Source organism: Barbus barbus, assembly GCF_936440315.1.
Source record: "Barbus barbus genome assembly, chromosome: 3".
Lineage (NCBI taxonomy): Eukaryota > Metazoa > Chordata > Actinopteri > Cypriniformes > Cyprinidae > Barbus > Barbus barbus.
Window position 1 is genome coordinate 17,552,687 of NC_136731.1, and position 20,199 is coordinate 17,572,885.

General features: G+C 36.7%; 1 protein-coding gene across 1 annotated transcript in view; it reads left to right on the forward strand.

Annotated features, from left to right (window-relative positions):
* The window catches only part of LOC306848243 (netrin-1-like), a gene marked incomplete at both ends in the record, with an annotated part of 55,182 nt that overhangs the window by 15,263 nt on the left and 19,720 nt on the right, over positions 1-20,199 (forward strand). The window contains one exon of the mRNA XM_079382676.1: positions 11,665-11,853. Within this exon, the coding sequence (XP_079238802.1) occupies positions 11,665-11,853 (189 nt within the window). The remainder of the gene's footprint in view (positions 1-11,664; positions 11,854-20,199) is intronic.

A 20,199-nucleotide genomic window follows, 5' to 3' on the forward strand; every position in this document is an offset into this window, starting at 1 on the left:
TTATGAAAATTTGATTCCACATGATACGATCCCTGTAAGACATTCTTGTGGACTGACACATTAAGAAGAGGAATATGTAAACTTTTTTCCGCATGTTTAGCATTGATTTTGGAGGAAAACCAATGGAATGGATTTAACCCTTATGTCACGTTGACCCAGAGAATATTTTCTTTTTCCTGAAAAGGCTAGTCTAGTTTAATGCTATCGCATTGTACTATAATTTACTGACTTTGCTCATAACAATTTCCTAAAAAAAGTGACAAATTTTATATTTAATTTTTTCCCCACCTGATTACATTGTGATGTTAAGCAGTGACCGGCCTACAAATAATTGCTTATGACTTTCTTCCAATGCTATATTATTACCAAATATTGGATTATATTTTGCCAACTTGTTTTCTTTCAATAAGCACAGGTTTTGTATTTCTTTTTGGAACTGATTGATTGTAGGCCTCACTTATCTGAGCTTACACAGAATGAATTCTGTGAAATTAATTGGAAAAAAAGGAAGAGGAATCTACTGAATATTAATTTAAAGCAAATAAAAACATCCATTTATGATATAAGTAACCTTTAAGACTGTTTTAAAAACTGTTTAATAGTTTACTTACAAATATGGATCCCAAACTAAATTCACACCGAAACAAAAAAGGTATAAAACTGTCACAGTCATGGTACACCCTTTCAAAAGGTATATACTTTTAAAGTAATAATATGTGCCCTTAAGCCACTAATATGCACGATTTCAGGGTAAATAAGGTACAAAGATGTACCATTTTTTCCTGAAGACGTAGTCGCGCATTGCCTTGCAATCACCCACGTCAACTGTACACCTTGTAAAGCTCATCACGGAGGCCTTCCCTCAGTGTGGAGCTGCATTCCAGTAACGCAGCGTCAATGAGGCTTCTTAGTGCCGTTCAAGGGCTGTAAATCTCAGCTGCTGAGAGACAATGAGACCAGAGTGACGACACCTGCAGTGGAAAAGCACAATCCATCCGTCCCATGCCGCATCACGCCGTGATCCAAGGGAGATTCCTATTTACGGATCATTTGGGATTTGGACCCCAGGCTCCGGCTGCGGTGGAACCGATGGGCCACACATCTGCAGCCTGGGCCTGTCGTGAGGATGATTTACATACGCTCAAAAAACAGAAGGAATGCCAAAACGATGGGAAGCTCTCACATTGTGGTCCCCCTCTTTCAAACTGATTTATGTTCTGTGGGGAAGCCTATCCAGCCCTGCCAAATTCTTCAGCGTCTGGTGTCCAGCGCTGCAACAAATGTCTTTATCTTTTGAGCTCAGCTCCAATCTAGAATTCCACCAATTCCACTTGTCTTCCGCTTTCAACTCTGAGACAACATGAGATACTTTATTGAAGTTTACTGAGTGTTTACCCAGGGTAGTACAGTAAACACACAGTAGAACAGTCTTTGAAAACTTACCAAAATTTACACAACTGTGAGAAACCTGAGGACATTGGGCAAAGCTTACAGTAAATGCTGCCATTGTCTAAAACTAGTATAATGTTTATGCTGGATCATAAGATGGTACCAACAATGCCGAAGTCATGGGTTCAAGCACATTCACAGATAAAATATGTATAAAAAAGAGAGAATTACAGTCACAGTCTCAAATACATTGTAGTTGGCAATGGGAAATTTGGATTTCAATTCTTTTATTTACATTTTATTAACTTTGCGAGCATAAAAAGAGTGTCCACCCTTGTGACAAAACAATTTAAAGTTGCCATATTTAATCATAGTAGATGACTTTACCTCATACAAAAATGGAATTGCCATACATGTTGCCTATAAGGCAATATATCATTTTCTGGCCAGATGAAGATTTACATTTATAAAATCCCCATAGTAAATTTGTACATGTGCGTATGTTAATAATATCTATACAATGATTTTTATATGGTGTTATATGTAGCAACCATATACAGTGCCCTCCAAAAGTATTGGAACAGTAAACACAAAATTGCTCTGTTGGCTGTGGAGTCAAGACATTTGCAAATATGATTAAAAGATGAATATGAGACAAAACTACAGAATGTCACATTTTATTATTAGCCATTTCAACACATACATGTTTTACCAAATAAAAAGAACAGCACTTTTAGAGTTCATCCCACTCATTGATGTGAGCATAAGTATTGGGAGAGTTGAACATAAGGCAGATATAAAAGATTAAAAGCTATTATTTAGTTACAGATCCCTTGCACACAATCACAGCAGTGAGTCTGTGACCCATAGACATCACCAGACTCTTGGTCTCATCCTTTGAAATGCGTTTCCCAGCCTTTAATGCAGACAATTCCAATTGTTGCTTGTTTTGGGGAGTTTCTGCCTTTACTCTCCTCTTCAGCTGGTGAAATTCATGTTCAATCAGATTTAAATCTGGAGATTGACTTGGGCAATCTAAGACTTTCCATTTCTTTGCCCTTATAAATTCCTTGACTGAACTGGCAGGGTGTTTTGGGTCATTGTCCTGATGCAATATGAAGCACTTCCCAATGAATCTGGTGGCATTTTCTTCAATATTGGTAGGCAAGATGGTTTTGTACCCTTCCAAATTCATTCAGCTACTGTCATCATACATTAAGTCATCAGTAAAGTTGAGAGGGCCTGTTCCAGAGACAGCCATGCATGCCCATGCCATGACACCACCTCCACCATGCTTTACAGATGAGGCTGTATGCTTGGGATCATTTGCAGTTCCCTTTTCTCTCCACATTTTTGCTTTCCCATCACTTAGATAAAGGTTCATCTTTGTCTCATCGGTCCATAAACACAGCTCCAAAACTCTTCTGGCTCATCTTTGTGCTTTTTTGCAAACTCTAATCTTGCCTTTCTATTTTTGGTGCTGGTCAGAGGTTTGCATCTTGCTGTGTAGCATCTGTACTTCTGTCAAAGTCTCCTGAGGACAGTAGATTGTCAGAGCATCACCCCAGCTTTCTGGAAGTTGTTGGTGATTTTACAGACACGTCTTTTATGGTTAATTTTCACAGCTTTTATGATTTGTCTGTCATCAACTACTGTTGTTTTCTCAGCCGATCAGGTCGTTGTTGGTGTCGCTGGTGGTTTCCAAACTCTTGATTTCTTCATGCCCTTTGTTTTTCCTTGAGCTCTAATTGACTTCCTCTTTTCTTTTAGCATCCAAATTGCTTGCTTTTCTCTCAAAATCAGCTCCCTTATCTTCATCCTGGTTTGTGTGTGTCATCATCGAATGCAAGATTCAGAATACAGAAGTAATGGATATAACTCATACGACCAACCTGGTCTCATAAAAATATGTACCTCTGTCCACTTTCTGTGCGACACCGTTTTATGTACCTTACTGCACGTTTCGCCGCAGTTTCAAAGAGAAATGTCCACTGAGTGGCGCTAAAACACAGGTTAAATATGTGAACCCTGGCACGTTTTTATTATGTTGATATAGGTACGTATTGCGGCGGTTCAGAATTCAAATATCTGGGGTCTGTCCCTAAAAGTTAATGTTCTATCGTTTTGGAAATATACCCTGCACCAAACCCAACCCTAAACCTACCCGATAGTGTTAACAAATGCAAAACTGGTATAAAAACTTATTTGTTGATGCAACCGTGCCATTTCAACTTCCTTTTATGCAGATTTGAACTGTTTTGTCGAACCGTAGTTACACGGGATTTGAACCAGAGCTCCTCGCCTCCTAAGTATGGCTCCGTACTCCATGAGCTATACTGAACAAACTTACCATCTATGAAAACCCATAGATACGAGGCTGGATATGTGCGATGCTAACATTCAAAAGCATAATTTTTCAAATCTCTCAGCATATTAATATTGTTTTGAAGTCGTAACATGATATTCTTAAAGTAATTGTGCGAAAAATACGCTTTATTAATCAAAACTCTGTACATTTGTGTGAAAAGGAGTAAAATGTGTCAGAGTTTTACTGCCTCTAGTGTTTGTTTCTTTAGGAAACTGAAACTGCAGTAATATGTAGTTATTGGTACGTATTTCGTGTCTCGTTAAAAAGTGCACCCAGGTACGTAAATGCCACGAGACTAGGTTGGATACGACACATTCCCTGCTTTTAATATCTGAAGAATTAATGCAACAGGACACAGCTGATCACTTAGAAAGGCCTGTGAGGCAACTGTTCCAATACTTATGCTCACATCAGATAGAGGGATGAAACTCTAAAAGTGTTTAATCATATTTAGAAATGTCTCGACTCCACAGCCAACAAAGCAATTTTGTCTTTACTGTTCCAAAACTTTTGGAGGGCACTGTGTGTCAACAGTATATATATAGTAAATAAATAAATAATATATCTTTGTTTATAAATGCTTTTGTACTATACTTTTAAATGCATGTGTTTTATATTTACTTATTCCATGGTCTGTCTGAATACTCGATTCTGATTGGCTGGCAGGTGTTGATTGAATTCGTTTAACTGCACAGGTAGTTCCAGGTCAGTTTAATCACCGTTCTATATTAATGCGCTGCTTTAATTGATGCACACTATAACCAACACGCATCACTCGCTCGCGCGCGCACACACACACACATACACACGCACACACATACACACAGAGAGAGAGAGAGAGAGAGAGAGAGAGAGAGAGAGGTTGAACATCGCAGATTGTGCTGCACAGTGCACACACACATAAACTTGTTGTCAACGCTTCCCCGCGATTTTTATTACTAAAATAAAAGATAGATACTAGATCGCTACAATATATTCCCCAGCAACGAGGTGATAAAAACGCTGTTTTTGAAGTAAGGTTAATTGTTTGTAGAGAGAGACGCGCAGACGCAGCAAGCAGGTACACACAACTGCATCTCTCTCTCTCTCAACCGACAATTAATTGAAATACATGCTATAAATCATTCAAATAAATGTGGTTTTACCGCACTATTTGATCTCTGTGTCTGATTTGAATGATAGCGCTAACGAGCCGTAACTGACTGACGGTCAAATATTGCGCTGTAAAGAGCAATGCAAGTTTGAACTTGTCAATAACTTGGCAAATTACAATGGATTAAGCCGGATAATCAACAGCTAGCCGTGCATTAAAGGATTTTAATACAGGACGTGGAGGCAAAGAACCGCCCGACGCGGTTATGTTATGTTATATGAAATTGTTTGAATTTCTAGAAGGTTTTATATGCTTCCTTCAAATGACATCATACTTCATATTCATAGCCTATATTACATTTGCATATAGGATGTAATAGACCCTTGGCAATGAAACAAATGCAATTTTACACAGATATGAAATATGCTAGGTGCTAAAATAATAGATGTAGCAGAAATGTAAACTAATGTGCCCAAGTTTGTTTTCTCATATAAACAGACAGTAAATAGAATATAGTTCAGAGACTTTTTGTAAAACATCTCAAGCATTTGCTAAACAAATAAACGTTTAAAATTACAGACACTTTTATTCAAACTGTGCATGCTGTTTGTTTTCTCAGTATCAAAAAAAATCTGTAAAATAAATTGAAAGGAAGAAGAATTCATTGAATTGTAATTCAAAGGAATTTAACACATCTAAGGCATATGAAATACATTTTTTTTTATTACAGTCACACTCATCTTACAATTCTTTTTGCTACCTTTTTTAGCACAACTCAGTACTACATGCACTCCCTGGGAATCAACATCTTGACCTTGGTATAGCTAGAGTCATGCTATACTAGTTAAGCTGCAGGAGCACCAGTAGAAGTCCAATTAGAGACATTAAATCTCGGTTATGGATCCAGCAAAATTTCCATATCCCTTGATGTAAGTTTTTCAATGTGACAGGATGTTTTCATTTGAATTGGAAAAGCATCTGAGGAGTCCTAAGGCCGGTCTTGCTGCATCTCTGTTGGCAGGTTCTGTGAGATTTACAGCTGCTCTCACACTCTTAACACTGTACATGTAAAGACAATTAAAGCACTGCAAATTAATCACCAATTACTCAATGGGTGTGTTGCTTTTAGGAAAAGAAACAGGCAAAGCTCGGAGATAAATCAAATGACCAACAAGCCGCGCAATGATTGGCTGATGCAATAAGTCAGCGCGGTGTGATGAGTTTCAACCTGGCACATTTCTGCTGTGATTATATTCCAAAAGGAAACATACACTCCTAACAGAACAAGCCGACATCCCACCTAATTTTGTTTATTTTCATAAATTGCTCAGAAGCTCTGAAATATTAGCACAACTAATGTGTCAGCCAGTGATTTAATTGGAAATTTTTATGGGCCAATGTTTTCCAGCACCGCCCGCCCAAGCAGACAAATCACGGTTACTGTAAGGACTCACATACTCACTGCCATTTTGATTCAGAAAGCCTCCTGGAAGTTTAATAACACAGAGCAGGGGTTCTACGAGGAGTCAATAGAGTGTGACATGAAGATACGCAGGCCATGAGAAACAAGTTACGTTTCTGAAAAGAGCTGGACCGCTTCCCTCTGAGCGAGGAGCGTAGTAACGGTACCAGCCGGATTCCTTATGGAATAACCTGGGCCCATTACAGCTCTCTAAAAAGGAGAAATGGCCAGAGATATTCTGGCTATTATGTATTATTATCCATTACATGTTGTTATCATTGGCACAGTGTACTAGCGATATTTATTCATAAAAGAAATGGAGACCTGGACATTACTGATTGGATAATTATACAATTTTACAGTCCCTTGAAGTCAAATCATTTATTTGCATTGAGTATTTGAGATGTCCCAAGATTCACAACACCTTAAGAGGTCCAATTAGAGGGAACGAGTGTAAAACTGTGTGTGTGTGTGTGTGTGTGTGTGTGTGTGTGTGTGCGTGCGCGTGAAATTATATTATATAATGCAAATATATTAATATTAAAAAAAATTAAAATATAAAGTATGTATTCAATAAGAGAAAAAATATTTAAAAAAAGAATATGAAATGTAAATATATACACATATAAATATAAATAATACATTTACATATAAATATAAACTATTATGTTTGAATATATATTTATAAATACATATTTTAAAATAATAAAAATAAATCTAAAATATATAAATTATATATATATATATATATATATATATATATGTGTGTGTGTGTGTGTGTGTGTGTGTGTGTGTGTGTGTGTGTGCGTGCGCGTGAAATTATATTATATAATGCAAATATATTAATATTAAAAAAAAATTAAAATATAAAGTATGTATTCAATAAGAGAAAAAATATTTTAAAAAAGAATATGAAATGTAAATATATACACATATAAATATAAATAATACATTTACATATAAATATAAACTATTATGTTTGAATATATATTTATAAATACATATTTTAAAATAATAAAAATAAATCTAAAATATATAAATTATATATATATATATATATATATATATATATGTGTGTGTGTGTGTGTGTGTGTGTGTGTGTGTAAATAGACATATAATTGCCTTAATTTAATTTTTACAAGTTTTTAAATACATATAAAGGGTATTAATATATAAATACGCATAATAATAAAAAGGCATTGTTTATTTATAAGACAACAATATAAGTGTGTTCACGCTACATTATATTTAATTAAAAAAATTCTGTTATGTATTGTATTTGTGTGTGTGTGTGTGTGTATGTATATATATATATAGACATATTGGCTTTTCATTAAACATCACATTAAATGAAGTAGTAAGCTGGATAACAGTGCACTTCTAATCCTGTAATCTTATAATACTTCAACAGGCTTAATGATGATGCCATTTCAGAGGTCACAAGAACTTCTGCCCTTAAATGTGCAACGTTATGCTGATTTGCGATGAATGCAGTAGCAATTTCACAGCCAGTTAGTGGAAGAATAAGCCCTTTGCTGTCTTTTGCTTGTTAAGCGCATGCTGTGGTTTTATTTGGACTGATCGTATTCGTTGAGACGTTGTATATCACTTTCACTAGGCAACAGTGGCAAGCAGTTGCACAAACAAAAAAGCAGGGAGGTCCGATTGCCCCGCTAATTGGTGCTGGCAAACGATTACAGAGCGGGGCCCATAACGGAAACGCCCCCTTAATGCTCACCCGTCATTACATCACAGCACTCTCGGGCGAACACAGGCCTTTCCAGATGGCCATGCGGGAGAGGAAAGATTTGAAAAATGAGAAGAAGCAAACCTGGTTTAAATAGAGCATTTCGGTTGTGAGAGGATAACGGTTATCTCTGAACCTATAATGCAATGCTATTAACATGAAATAATTTAACTCAAAATGGTTTTAACTTTTTCATTCTGTTTTAGAAAAAGGTTTCCTTATGGTATCAATATATATATTTTTATAAATAAAGAACATAAGAAACCAATTACATATTTAGTTGAATGAATTAACTCAGTTGTGGTGACAGTATTTAAGTTGAACAAGTAAATTTATTCTAAATACAACAAATTTACATCTAAAAAAACATAAATAGTACATAAACATAGTACAGCGTTTTGAATCATGAATCATTTTTTACTTAATTGATTTTAAGTGCATTATATTTAAGTGTTTTATAGGCATCTGAATGAACTGGTTCCCTCAAATGAATCTGACTTTTTCAGCGCTGCCTATGCAAGAGAGAGGATTGTTTGACTGATTCACTAGAATGATTCAAACTTTCCAGCACTACATATGAGAAAAAAGGTTAGAGGACTGTTGAGGTGAACGGTCTGTGTAACCTTTGATTATTCTCAGCTCAGACATTAAAACAACAACAACAACAAAAAAAAACCAATGTAGTGTTTGACCGCCACTCATTGGAAAAAACTAGCTTGTTACTGGAAAAACAGTTGAACCTACTGTCGCTCTACTGAAAATGTATAAAGTATGCTTTTCTCTTTGGCTAAATGAGTCCATACTTTAATTTGGCCTTAAAAGTCCAAAAGCTAGTCAAATAGCTGGTAGCGACTCAAATTATGTTTTCATACAGGACTGTTGACTATTATTCCTGACAGAATGACAAAAGCAAGAGACTGAAGCACAGCACATATTGTCCGTCCACTCCTTTCCACTTATATTTATTCTCAACTCACACATGACAATTTATCATATCAATGACCATATTAGTCACTTCATTTAGATTACAAGTGACTCATGAATGAGTCTTCTTTTCCTATGAGCTTACATTTATCTAAGGCCATCAGAAGCATTGCAGATAGATAACTATGATTTATTATTGTACAGTAACTCTCCTGGAACCTTTGTTACTTTCCATCACATGGAAAAAAACATGCTGTGGAAATGACCAGTAGTTCAAGCCTTAAAAGCAGTCATACTGTTATGTATGTGTATATGATTATGTGTGTGTGTGTGTGTGCATATATTCTGGACACCTGTTAAAAGTATGTGCAAGCACCGATAGCCCGTCTTTTTTTACAGATTTTACCGCCCTCTTTGGTCCACATGCACCATTTGGAAGCACTCAGTGGTGACGTTAATGGCAGGATTCAGTTCATTTAACCATGTTTATACCATCTCAGTTTAGCCTGATAATTCGCCCCATTTCTACACCTCTTGCTTCAGATTTTCAGTTCTCTGAGGATTACCAGTCACTCACCCAAAAACCCTGCAAGGCTTCTGTAGTGAGAGGAGCTGGTCTCTGTTGTAAATAATGGAGCCATGCTTGGCTGGATGCTTTTCACATGCAAAAAGTAGCTTGGTGTGCTTTCCACAATGAGCTGGATGAATGACAAATTTACCAGACTTTTTTCCATTCCCAACTAGTTTAGACAACCAATAATAAATCATCTTCACAAAATCTGATTAACTGACATTTGTAATGATATTGTGATGCTATCAGAAGAGAGCAGAGTTAAAGCAAAAGCATTTAATGTGCATGGAATGTTTTGACAAACATTACACAAATACGGAGCTGCTGAGTGAGAGGACAGAATTGCGGCGCAAATAAAATCATAATGAATTAGAATAATATAATGGAAAAACATGCTCATTCTTTTCAGAGGACTGAGGAAAGAAGGAGAAAGTGGCCTGGAACTAGTGCAAAGAGAGCAATACATTTCAGTTCTACTGTGTTGCAATATTAAATTGTTTTGTGTTTTTCCACTGAAAAAGTTAAAAGCTGTACTTTATCACTTAACTCAAAACTTATTTGACTAAGTACACATTGTTGCCTCTAAAAAGTGAAAATTGCGTCGCTATCAGAAGTATCATGGAAGATAGTGTGTAAAAGAGGGAGAGATAATCAAGGCCTGGTGTGTTATCATCACTGTGCTGAGTGGTTGAAGTGTTTTAGGTGTCTGCGGAATAAAACATGACAGCAGCTTAACACTTCCTTCCTGTGTATGTGTGAGTGACAGTCCATGTCCCTATTTAGTTACTAACATCTAGACTCCTCAGCGGGTGTGAGTGTGGCTGCAGTAACTGTGTAGAAGTAGGAATATTTTTTCTCTTTTGTGGTTTGTTCTCTTTTATGGTTATTGCAGGTTGTTATAGTTATTTTATAGTTGTATATCAGGGATGGAGTTGCCATGGATAGATAGAACGATCGATTTAACAAACAACAGAATGAACATTATGATGATGGATGAGAGTGATGTAACAATATATAGATAGATTAACTATGGAAGATAGATAGACAGACAGACAGACAGACAGACAGACAGACAGACAGATAGATAGATAGATAGATAGATAGATAGATAGATAGATAGATAGATAGATAGATAGATAGATAGATAGATAGATAGATAGATAGATAGATAGATAGATAGATAGATGGATGATCGGACCAGGAGAGGTCAGAGGTCAAAGCCTTGAGCAGGTGTGTGTGAGAGCACAGGATCTGGAGCAAGTCGTTTTATGAAGTTGTTGTCTCTTAATGAAATGCTGTAAACGGATGGAAGCCCAGAGCTCCAGTGATGTCATTAAAATAATAAAGCTCTCTCAGGATACTAGTCAAACGTCTCGATGATTCTGGCCTCTCCTCTCTTCCACTGTGTTAAGAGTCTTCTATGATCACCAGGGGACAGAAAACATCACCTAAATCAGTTCACATCACATCAGATTTAGATTTTACATTGCCAGGAGTGACATGCCCCGAAGAACACTGTGGCAATAAAGCAACTGTATGGTTGTTCACTAAAATATATGATACTCTGTGAGGGTGAATATATGCGTCATGCGTATTTTACAGATAAGCATTTGTAAAAATGTGGGAATGTGATCTCTTAGTCGTTTTCCCTTTACTAGGACAATTTCCTGTCAATTAAAGGAATAGTTCACGCAAAAATGAAAATCTACTGAAAATGAACTCACCCTCAGGCCATCCAGGATATAGATGATTTGTTTGTTGTTGGAGAAATGTAGCATTACATCACTTGCTCACCAGTGGATCCTCTGCAGTGAATGGGTGCCGTCAGAATGAGAGTCCAAACAGCTGATAAAAACATCACAATAATCCACAAGTAATCCACACCACTCCAGTCATCAATAAACTTCTTGTTTTCATCAGCTGTTTGGACTCTCGTTGTAGGTTAGCAAATTTCCAGTACCTTTTGATTTTAGCGTGAACTATTTCTTTTAAGCACTAAACTGGAATGTATAAAAATGATCATGAACATGATCATGTATTTCTGAGAAATTCAGTGGCTGGTACTAAACAACTCTCTAATTTTTCTTTCTTATGCCCATCTCTCCCAAAGCCTGCCACTGTAATTTACATGCCCGCCGCTGCCGCTTCAACATGGAACTGTATAAGCTATCGGGCCGCAGGAGTGGAGGAGTCTGTCTCAACTGCAGACACAACACAGCCGGACGGCATTGCCACTACTGTAAGGAAGGCTACTACAGAGACATGACCAAAGCAATCTCACACAGACGCGCCTGCAAAGGTAAGCAACCAAAAATGTCAATTACTGTACAACTACTGCAGATAAAAATACACGTTAGATCAACAACATTTCTCAAAATGTTGTCCCAACTAGCCTAAAATAACTTAAAAGAGAATATTCCAGTGTTGCAGTCTGAGGGGTTTAGTGTTCACCAGAGTGACTAACAAAATCACACACAATCTATCATAGAGAATCAATATTATTCACAGTATAACAATGCCAGGTTACAAGAGCAGAAACTAAATGCAGAAATGTAGAGAAAAGACAACTGTAAATATTAGCTTTGCTTAAATTGTTTTGCAGGATTTTTTCTTCATGACAGAGTTTAATAAGAGTTTTTCTTATTAAGAATCCAGTCACATTTTATTTTAAGGTCCAATTCTCGCTATTAACAAACTATTAACTACAACTTTTGCCTCAATAAATTCCTAATTTGCTGGTTATTAATAGTAAGGTATAGGGATGCACGATATTGGATTTTTGCCAATATCTGCTATGCCGATATTTTTCAACTCATTTTGGCCGATAGTAATACCGATATGTTTCCTTTTGCTTGTAAACAACACCAAGTCTCTCCTGTGCAGAAATTATAAGCAAACTATTTTTTTAAATTTTGGTAAGTTTTTAACAAGAACTTATTTGTTAGAATTAAACAATAATTAAGGTTTTTTGACAGTACATAAAAGTTTTGAAAATAATTATAAATAAACTATATATCAATCGCTGCACCCCCCCCCCCCCCCCCCCAAAATGATGCCGTGTTACCTAACATTTTAAGATTTAACATTTGTAGATTGTCTAAAGCAAAACAGTTATAAAAATTCAGAAAATCTTTTAGAGCTTATGATTTGTTTAAACAAATAAAACATTACACATTAATGAATAAATCAGTACATATAAAATAATTTAATTTACAAGTGTCATATTTGTGATTTGTTTTTTCATGTAAGCTATAGCTTCTGACCTTTAAATCAAAATATACTCATTATTTTATGACATCTATTACTGCTTTTTTAATCAGAAACAGTCTAAATGTTACTTGTGTAGGCTATTTTACTTTTAATTTAATTAGAAGTAGGCCAACAGCGCCCCTACAGATTAAAACTCCCTACCGCACTGGCGTTAGGACCCGGGGGAGACTGTCACTGCGGCCACTGCACATGCTATTACTGTTTACTCTATCATACACCGAACGCATCATTCTGTATGTGCTTTCACAGATTAAATGCACCGATCCAAAATAGTCTTTATCATTCAGACAAAACTTTGCTTTAAGAATGAGCCACACTGCTGACATTTAAAGCCATTATCGGCCAATTCCGATATCAGTCCGATAATATTGTGCATTCCTAGTAAGGTAGTTGTTAAGTGTATGTGTTTGGATTAGGGTTGTAGAATATGGTCATGCAGAATATGTGCTTTATAAATGCTAACAAACAGCCAATATGTTAATAATAGGCATGCTAATAAGCAAATTGTTAATTGTGAGATTTGGTCTCTATACTACTCTATGCTACCAAGAATCCATATGTAAACAAACCACATGCAGTAATTAACTTGAACAAGATATTTTATAATTACTGTACAAGCGAAATGGGTAAACCACACTGAGAACAATTATTAAGTCTGTTATTTAAAAAATAGTAAATGATGTAATTTATGACTATAAATCATTTTGAGAAACAACTACGTAAAACATCAAATACAAAATGCTTAAACATGGTAAATTTGGGTTTGCACTCAAAATTTCCTTCTTCAAATCCACAAAATGCTTTGAAATATGTCCCAGGTTATTTTATATGGGATGCTGTTTTAATTGCTTGATTTAGATAAATAGAGTTTGAGCTGAAAGAGATTAGAATAAGATAGTATTTATACAAAGGGGTTTCCTGGAAAATGAATAAAGGCCAAGTAGACAAGTAGGACTACCATGGAATTTGGGACAAGAGAGAATATTAACAATAATAGTGAAACAAGCCAATTATTCACTCACCCGTGAAAAAAATAAATAAATGTAAAGGCACCAGAGATTACGCATATGTTCTAGACCTGAGAGACCTCATGTTCACCCTTAGAGATCAGATGGCCTGTAAGGCTCTGTTCAAAAACTTTGTGAGCTAGCTATGTAGGCAGCATTTTAAAGCACCATAAGGCACAGTCCTGGTGTGAAGGCTGTTTCCAAAGGGAGGTAGCATGATTATGCCTTCTTTTGGTCAAATTCTAAGGCAGTACTGCATATTCATGGCAAACAGAGCAACACTTGTCCAAGATGAATAAATGGAACCTTGTTTCCACTGCTGGATAAAAAATAAAAAGATAATTGTTTTTTTTATCTCACAATTCTGACTTTTTTTCCTTTCAATTCAGAGTTTATACCTCGAATTTGGGAGGAAAAACATAAAAATTGTGAGATATAAACTAAGAATTGCACAGTCTGGTTATTTGATATAAAATCGGAAATGAAACTTGTAATTTTGTGAAAAAAAGTCCAAATTGTGAGATATATAAACTTAGAATTGCAATATAAACTCAATGCTCTAAGAAGGAAAGTCTGAATTATGAGATATAAACTTGCAACTGCAAGAAAAAAAATAGAATTATGAGTTAAAATGTTGCAATTACCATTTTATTTTTTTATTCCGTGGCAGAAACAAAAAACAAACAAACAAAATTGTGATATAACCTCAGAATTCCAAGAAAAATCAAAATTGCTTAGAGCATTTTGAAAATTATCCTAGAAAAACTATTGCTAATGCTATTGTTGCAAAATCAGTTTGAATCAAATCTCCCATGCACTTCACTAGAACATTCCAAATCAGTCACTTATCCAACTTGCACCTCACTATGTGTTGTGAACAGAACCCGATTGTGGACATGAAGTGGGAAACATTTCTTAAAGATGAGCATACAGTTGAAAGAAGTGCATGTAAATGCATATAATATACTTTTCTTATAAAACATGAAATCCGGTTACAATATGTCTTTCACAGGCATCTGAAATAATACATACTTTGACGGCTCTAAAGTTTTAAATGCATGGCTTTTATCCACTGTTGGTTCACAGATTCATTTCACAATGTCATTCCCCCATGTTCCCGTAGTCCATTCACTCACAAAACATTCTGTGCTATTGCATATTTCCCACCTTCAAGCCAAGATAACTTGTATTCTCATCTGACTCTCGCGGACCCAGAGTTTTGACGGACTGAAAGCTTCAACAAACTGCAGCATAATTGATATGAGAGACTGCTAACCCAATCACTGGGGCAGCTTAATTTTTTTGCGGACTGTTGTGTTCCAAAGCGCAGATGTGATGGATGGCAAACACTGCCCAAGTTTCATTGACATTGCTGTGTATTATCACATGAGGAATGCATCTGATTCAGGGGAGGGTTTCAACAGCTTTTCTCTGCCAGCCAAAACATTTACTCAGGCTATATATGGGATGCTCGGAGGCCAGATGCGACGGATACAGGCATGCTAGTTTTACAAAAGTAGCCTCTTGTAATGACCTTAACATACTGTAAATGGCCAGTAAAGTCAAAGTTTGTTTGGGAAATGCTGAGGAGTTCCAGTCACCTTTGTCAAGATGATTGCTTCACTCGTCTCAGGTGACAAACTCCTTAACATTGTGACGTCATCTAGCGGATTGCCGTATTTATTGTTCATGTCAGCCAGCCATCTCATTGTGCTTGTTTTGGACAGGAAACGCAACATTGTGCCAACAGTGTTCAGCGCTTTCGAAAATTCTATAGGGGGTCGTTTGGAAAAGAAAGGAATATCGCTTGTAAATAAGGTGACAGAGCACCTACCGAGACAAATTGGACCCCAAACCAGATCCATTGTCAGTGGCAGTCTGGAACACCTCATGTTTTAAATTCTAGATTAACAACTTCATCCCTCATTGAGTACAGTACACCATGTCACCCACAAGAACGATGTAATTTCTTTCACCTTTGCACATAGAGGAATAGCTCATCTAAAAATAAAAATTCTCGTATTATTTATTCACCCTCATATCATTGTTTGATTAATCCAAATAAAACCGAAATCGCTGTGCTGCTTAGCAGTGCTGGGGGTAATGCATTACAAGTAACGCGAATTACGTAATAATATTACTTTTTTCAAGTAACTAGTAAAGTAACGCATTACTTTTTAATTTACAAGAAAATATCTGAGTTACTTTTTCAAAAAAGTAATGGCAGTTACTTTATTCCCCATTTATTGACTGACAGTGCGCTGCGTGAACATGCTGTTACTGTAGTTCTAGACTAAATGTGAATGTGCATGAATTCATCCCACTCGCAAAAAACACATTTAGTATTCATCAAAATTAATTAAAACAGTGAAATGCAAACTATGACGCAAACCTGCAGTAATTAAATGTTAAACAACACAAATGTATCTAATCCCATTACATTAACCAATGTCTTTGCTGCAGACCTTTGATGATCCAGTTCAACCATACTAATAAGAAAAAATGACTTTAGATAAACTAGCAATTGTGCTTCATTGTTTTTTTATTGCTGAAGAGTGTTGAATCTTCTTCTCCTGCGTTATACTTTACAGACGTGAATTTACTTTTCCTTCAGCCTGAGGTTTATTCATTACACTTTTTGGTGTGAAAGGGCTTTTACATTTGCTATATTTAGAACTTCTTGTATTAAAAACAATCAAGCCCTGCTCATATTTAAAAAATAACGCAAAAGTAACGCAATTACGTACTGCAATTAATATTGTAATGCATTACTTTTAAAAGTAACTTTCCCCAACACTGCTGCTTAGTGTGATTATCAAATTGCAAAGGCTGCAATTTAATTCAATAAATTTCTATAATGACAACTTTTTGAGGGTTTAGCATGGTAATGTACATGACAGTGTTATTCTGTTTGGTCTTGGCAGAATAGATCTGCTACGCTGCTGCTGCGGCTAGAATTGTCAATACATTAACAGACATGCTGCTATCAGTAAGGAAAACCGCTGCTGCACATACAACATATATGACCCCATATAAAGCATACATGATCACCCCGTAGCAGATCTATACAGGTGGAGCTGGGGAAGGTGAAGGGTTTCTGAAGCGTGCTGCAACTGTTACAGCAACCACTAGCCAAGTATCTGAATGTTGAGCAGCAGGCGCATTGACTGCTGATATAAAAAGAACCAATCAGCTGCGCCATGTGAGTAATGATGTCATTATGTCAGATTGAGTTTGACCTATTGGACTGCGCCATCTAGAGTTTCATGACAGAACTTTGGGTATATACACATTGTATTTCAGAGTGAAGTGCAGCACTGTTTTCTTATATATGTAAGCTCGGTTTGCAGTAAATGCTGCTCCACACAAACTCATCTCTACATCTGCGGAGTTTGGAGTGAAAACACAACATGTGCGACCATCTTTCCAGAAGCACTTATAAAATAAAACTGTGAAGCTTTAAGGGCACCCTTCAATTTTTCACCAAAACAAAAGCTATGGTTTAATGTTTGAAAATGAAGGAATGAAGACAATTTTTTTTTAAATGTAATAATAATAATAATAATAATAATAATAAGGATGATGATGATGATGATGCATATTTCCCCCCAAATCATGCATCCTGGCTTACTTTATTTTGTGGAAGACAGAATAAATTGAAATGTAATTATTTTCCATGCAGTTGCAATAAAAAAGTAATTAAAAAAGAAAAAAAATGTAAATGTAGCATAAATGGCTGGTTTACTATATTTTCAGTACTCTAAAGCCAGTAATTTAAATTTAAAAGATAATTTAAAAAAGATCAAATTCCAATCTATGCCAACTTCTTTAAAGAAAGTAGCAGACTGTCTCATTATCTGATTTGTAAACAAATTGTTCTTTTGAGTCTGATCTTTTCAATGAATCATTTGAGTCAGTTCACAAAACAGGTCTAAATGACTAGCTCACGAATCAGACTAATTCATTTCTCAATTTTACTGACTGCGATTAACTACCCTCTGCAGGGATATTAGTGAATAACTATGACTGCATATGTAGAATATAGTGCACAAGTAATTTGGACTGCTATTATTGTGCTTTTGCACCCTGTTTGAAGCTTAAAAAGCTTAGTCCTCATTCACTGTAATTTCATGGAAATGTGTGGCCTGGAAAAAAAATGTAAAAACTTTTTCCCTTAGCACTCCACAGAAGAAAAAGTAATATTTGGAACGACATAAGTGTGAACAAATGATGACAGAATTTACATTTTTGGGTGAACTGTTCCTTTAAACATGGAGAGGGGTTTTCAACAGCCATGAGAACTTACAGTACATTCTGCATTGCTCACACTCATTTCCCCAGCATCTCTTCTTACTACTGCTGAATTATTAGTAGCTCTGGTTTAGATTATGTGCTGTAGAGTTGTAGGGTCGTCTGTGAAGGCGTAAGAGTGGTGTCGTAATTCAGCACGCGGTGGGCTGGTTGGTGGGTGGCTTAAGTGCAGAACTGTAGCTGCTTTTTACCGAATGTTAAGTGGGCATTGAAATTCAAAGCATCCCACCACTTTATGTAGCATTTATTGACATCAACTAAATCATCAGTGAGAGGAAATAGCGAAAGCAATCCAATTGAAACTGAATAAATGCTGTTATTAAGATTGTTTTCTATTCTCAAAGCATGATTTCTACATTTCTTCTGTATGGTGTCAATTCAGAAAACAATATGCAGAGTGCCTTCTAAGATACCTTGTATTAGCCAGTTGCTGTATCAATGCAAACTATTTACTAATATGCTATGCAGCCTGAATTTCACATACCTTTCCGTTCTGAAATGTTTCATAAAATATCTTCTACGACCAGTTTTCTGACGTCAAATAGTCTCTGAAGTTGAAATGTTGGCTGCAGTGAATGTTGGTTTGAACTGGATTAGTTAGAAATAAAAAAAAGGTTTATAGGCCTTACAAACAGATGAATAGGTAGACAGAAACACAGATGGACGGATGGACAGACAGACCGGTAAATAGACGGATGGATGAATGGGACCTACAGACAAATGAGAAGACAGTCAGTCAGTCAGTCAGACAGACAGACAGACAGACAGACAGAGAGACAGACAAACAGTCAGACAGACAGACAGAGAGACAGACAGACAGTCAGACAGACAGAGAGACAGACAGAGAGACAGACAAACACTCAGACAGACAGACAGAGAGACAGACAGACAGACAGAGACAGACAAACAGTCAGACAGACAGACAGACAGAGAGACAGACAAACAGTCAGACAGACAGACAGAGAGACAGACAGACAGTCAGACAGACAGAGAGACAGACAGAGAGACAGACAAACACTCAGACAGACAGACAGACAGAGAGACAGACAGACAGACAGAGACAGACAAACAGTCAGACAGACAGAGAGACAGACAGAGAGACAGACAAACACTCAGACAGACAGACAGAGAGACGGACAGACAGACAGACAGACAGAGAGACAGACAGACAGTCAGACAGACAGAGAGACAGACAGAGAGACAGACAAACACTCAGACAGACAGACAGAGAGACAGACAGACAGACAGAGACAGACAAACAGTCAGACAGACAGACAGAGAGACGGACAGACAGACAGACAGATAGACGGACAGACAGATAGATGGACAGACGGACGGACGGATAGTGAAAAGTTGATGCCTACAGTATGTAGTGAGTTAATAATGAATTACTTATGAGGCTGCATAAAACTCACAGAGAGAAAAGAAAAATGGCAAATGATTAACGGCGCAATGACTCGTCTCTTCAGAACAACCATTTCTGTTCTGGCACTATTATGACTGTGTTCAGCTTCTCTTGGGCAGACATAAATCTGAGACGAACAATTGCCTTTGTTATTAATTCAAGAAATGACTTCTAATATTCATAAACTTTTTTTAGTCCCAAGAGCTTTGAGCTCTCACTGCGGCTAAACCACTTCATATAATTTCCAAATGAATCCCTGGCTACATAAAAAACGGCTGAAGGGAAGAGTTGAGTTGAGACTTCAAACAAGCAGCTTTATGGTAAACGTTTGGCAGCGCGAGCACACAAAGAAGTTCTCACATTTTAACGTGTGATCGTCCCGACTAATAGCTCAGCCAGAGCACCTTTGAAGTACCCGCTGTTCCGTCATTAATGGGAACATTATTCAGCCTTTTTTGCGAGGGCTATGCTTTTCCAAATGTCTTTTTACATTGGAAACTTGATCAGGCTGTGCGCAGCCTCCGCATATGACAGCGCTATGTCAGATCTCGAGAAGTATTAACACACACAGACACATGCCAGGTACCTGTTGCTTCCACACAGCGGGTATCCACCATTTCCACATAGGCCTACACACTCACATGGAAGTAGT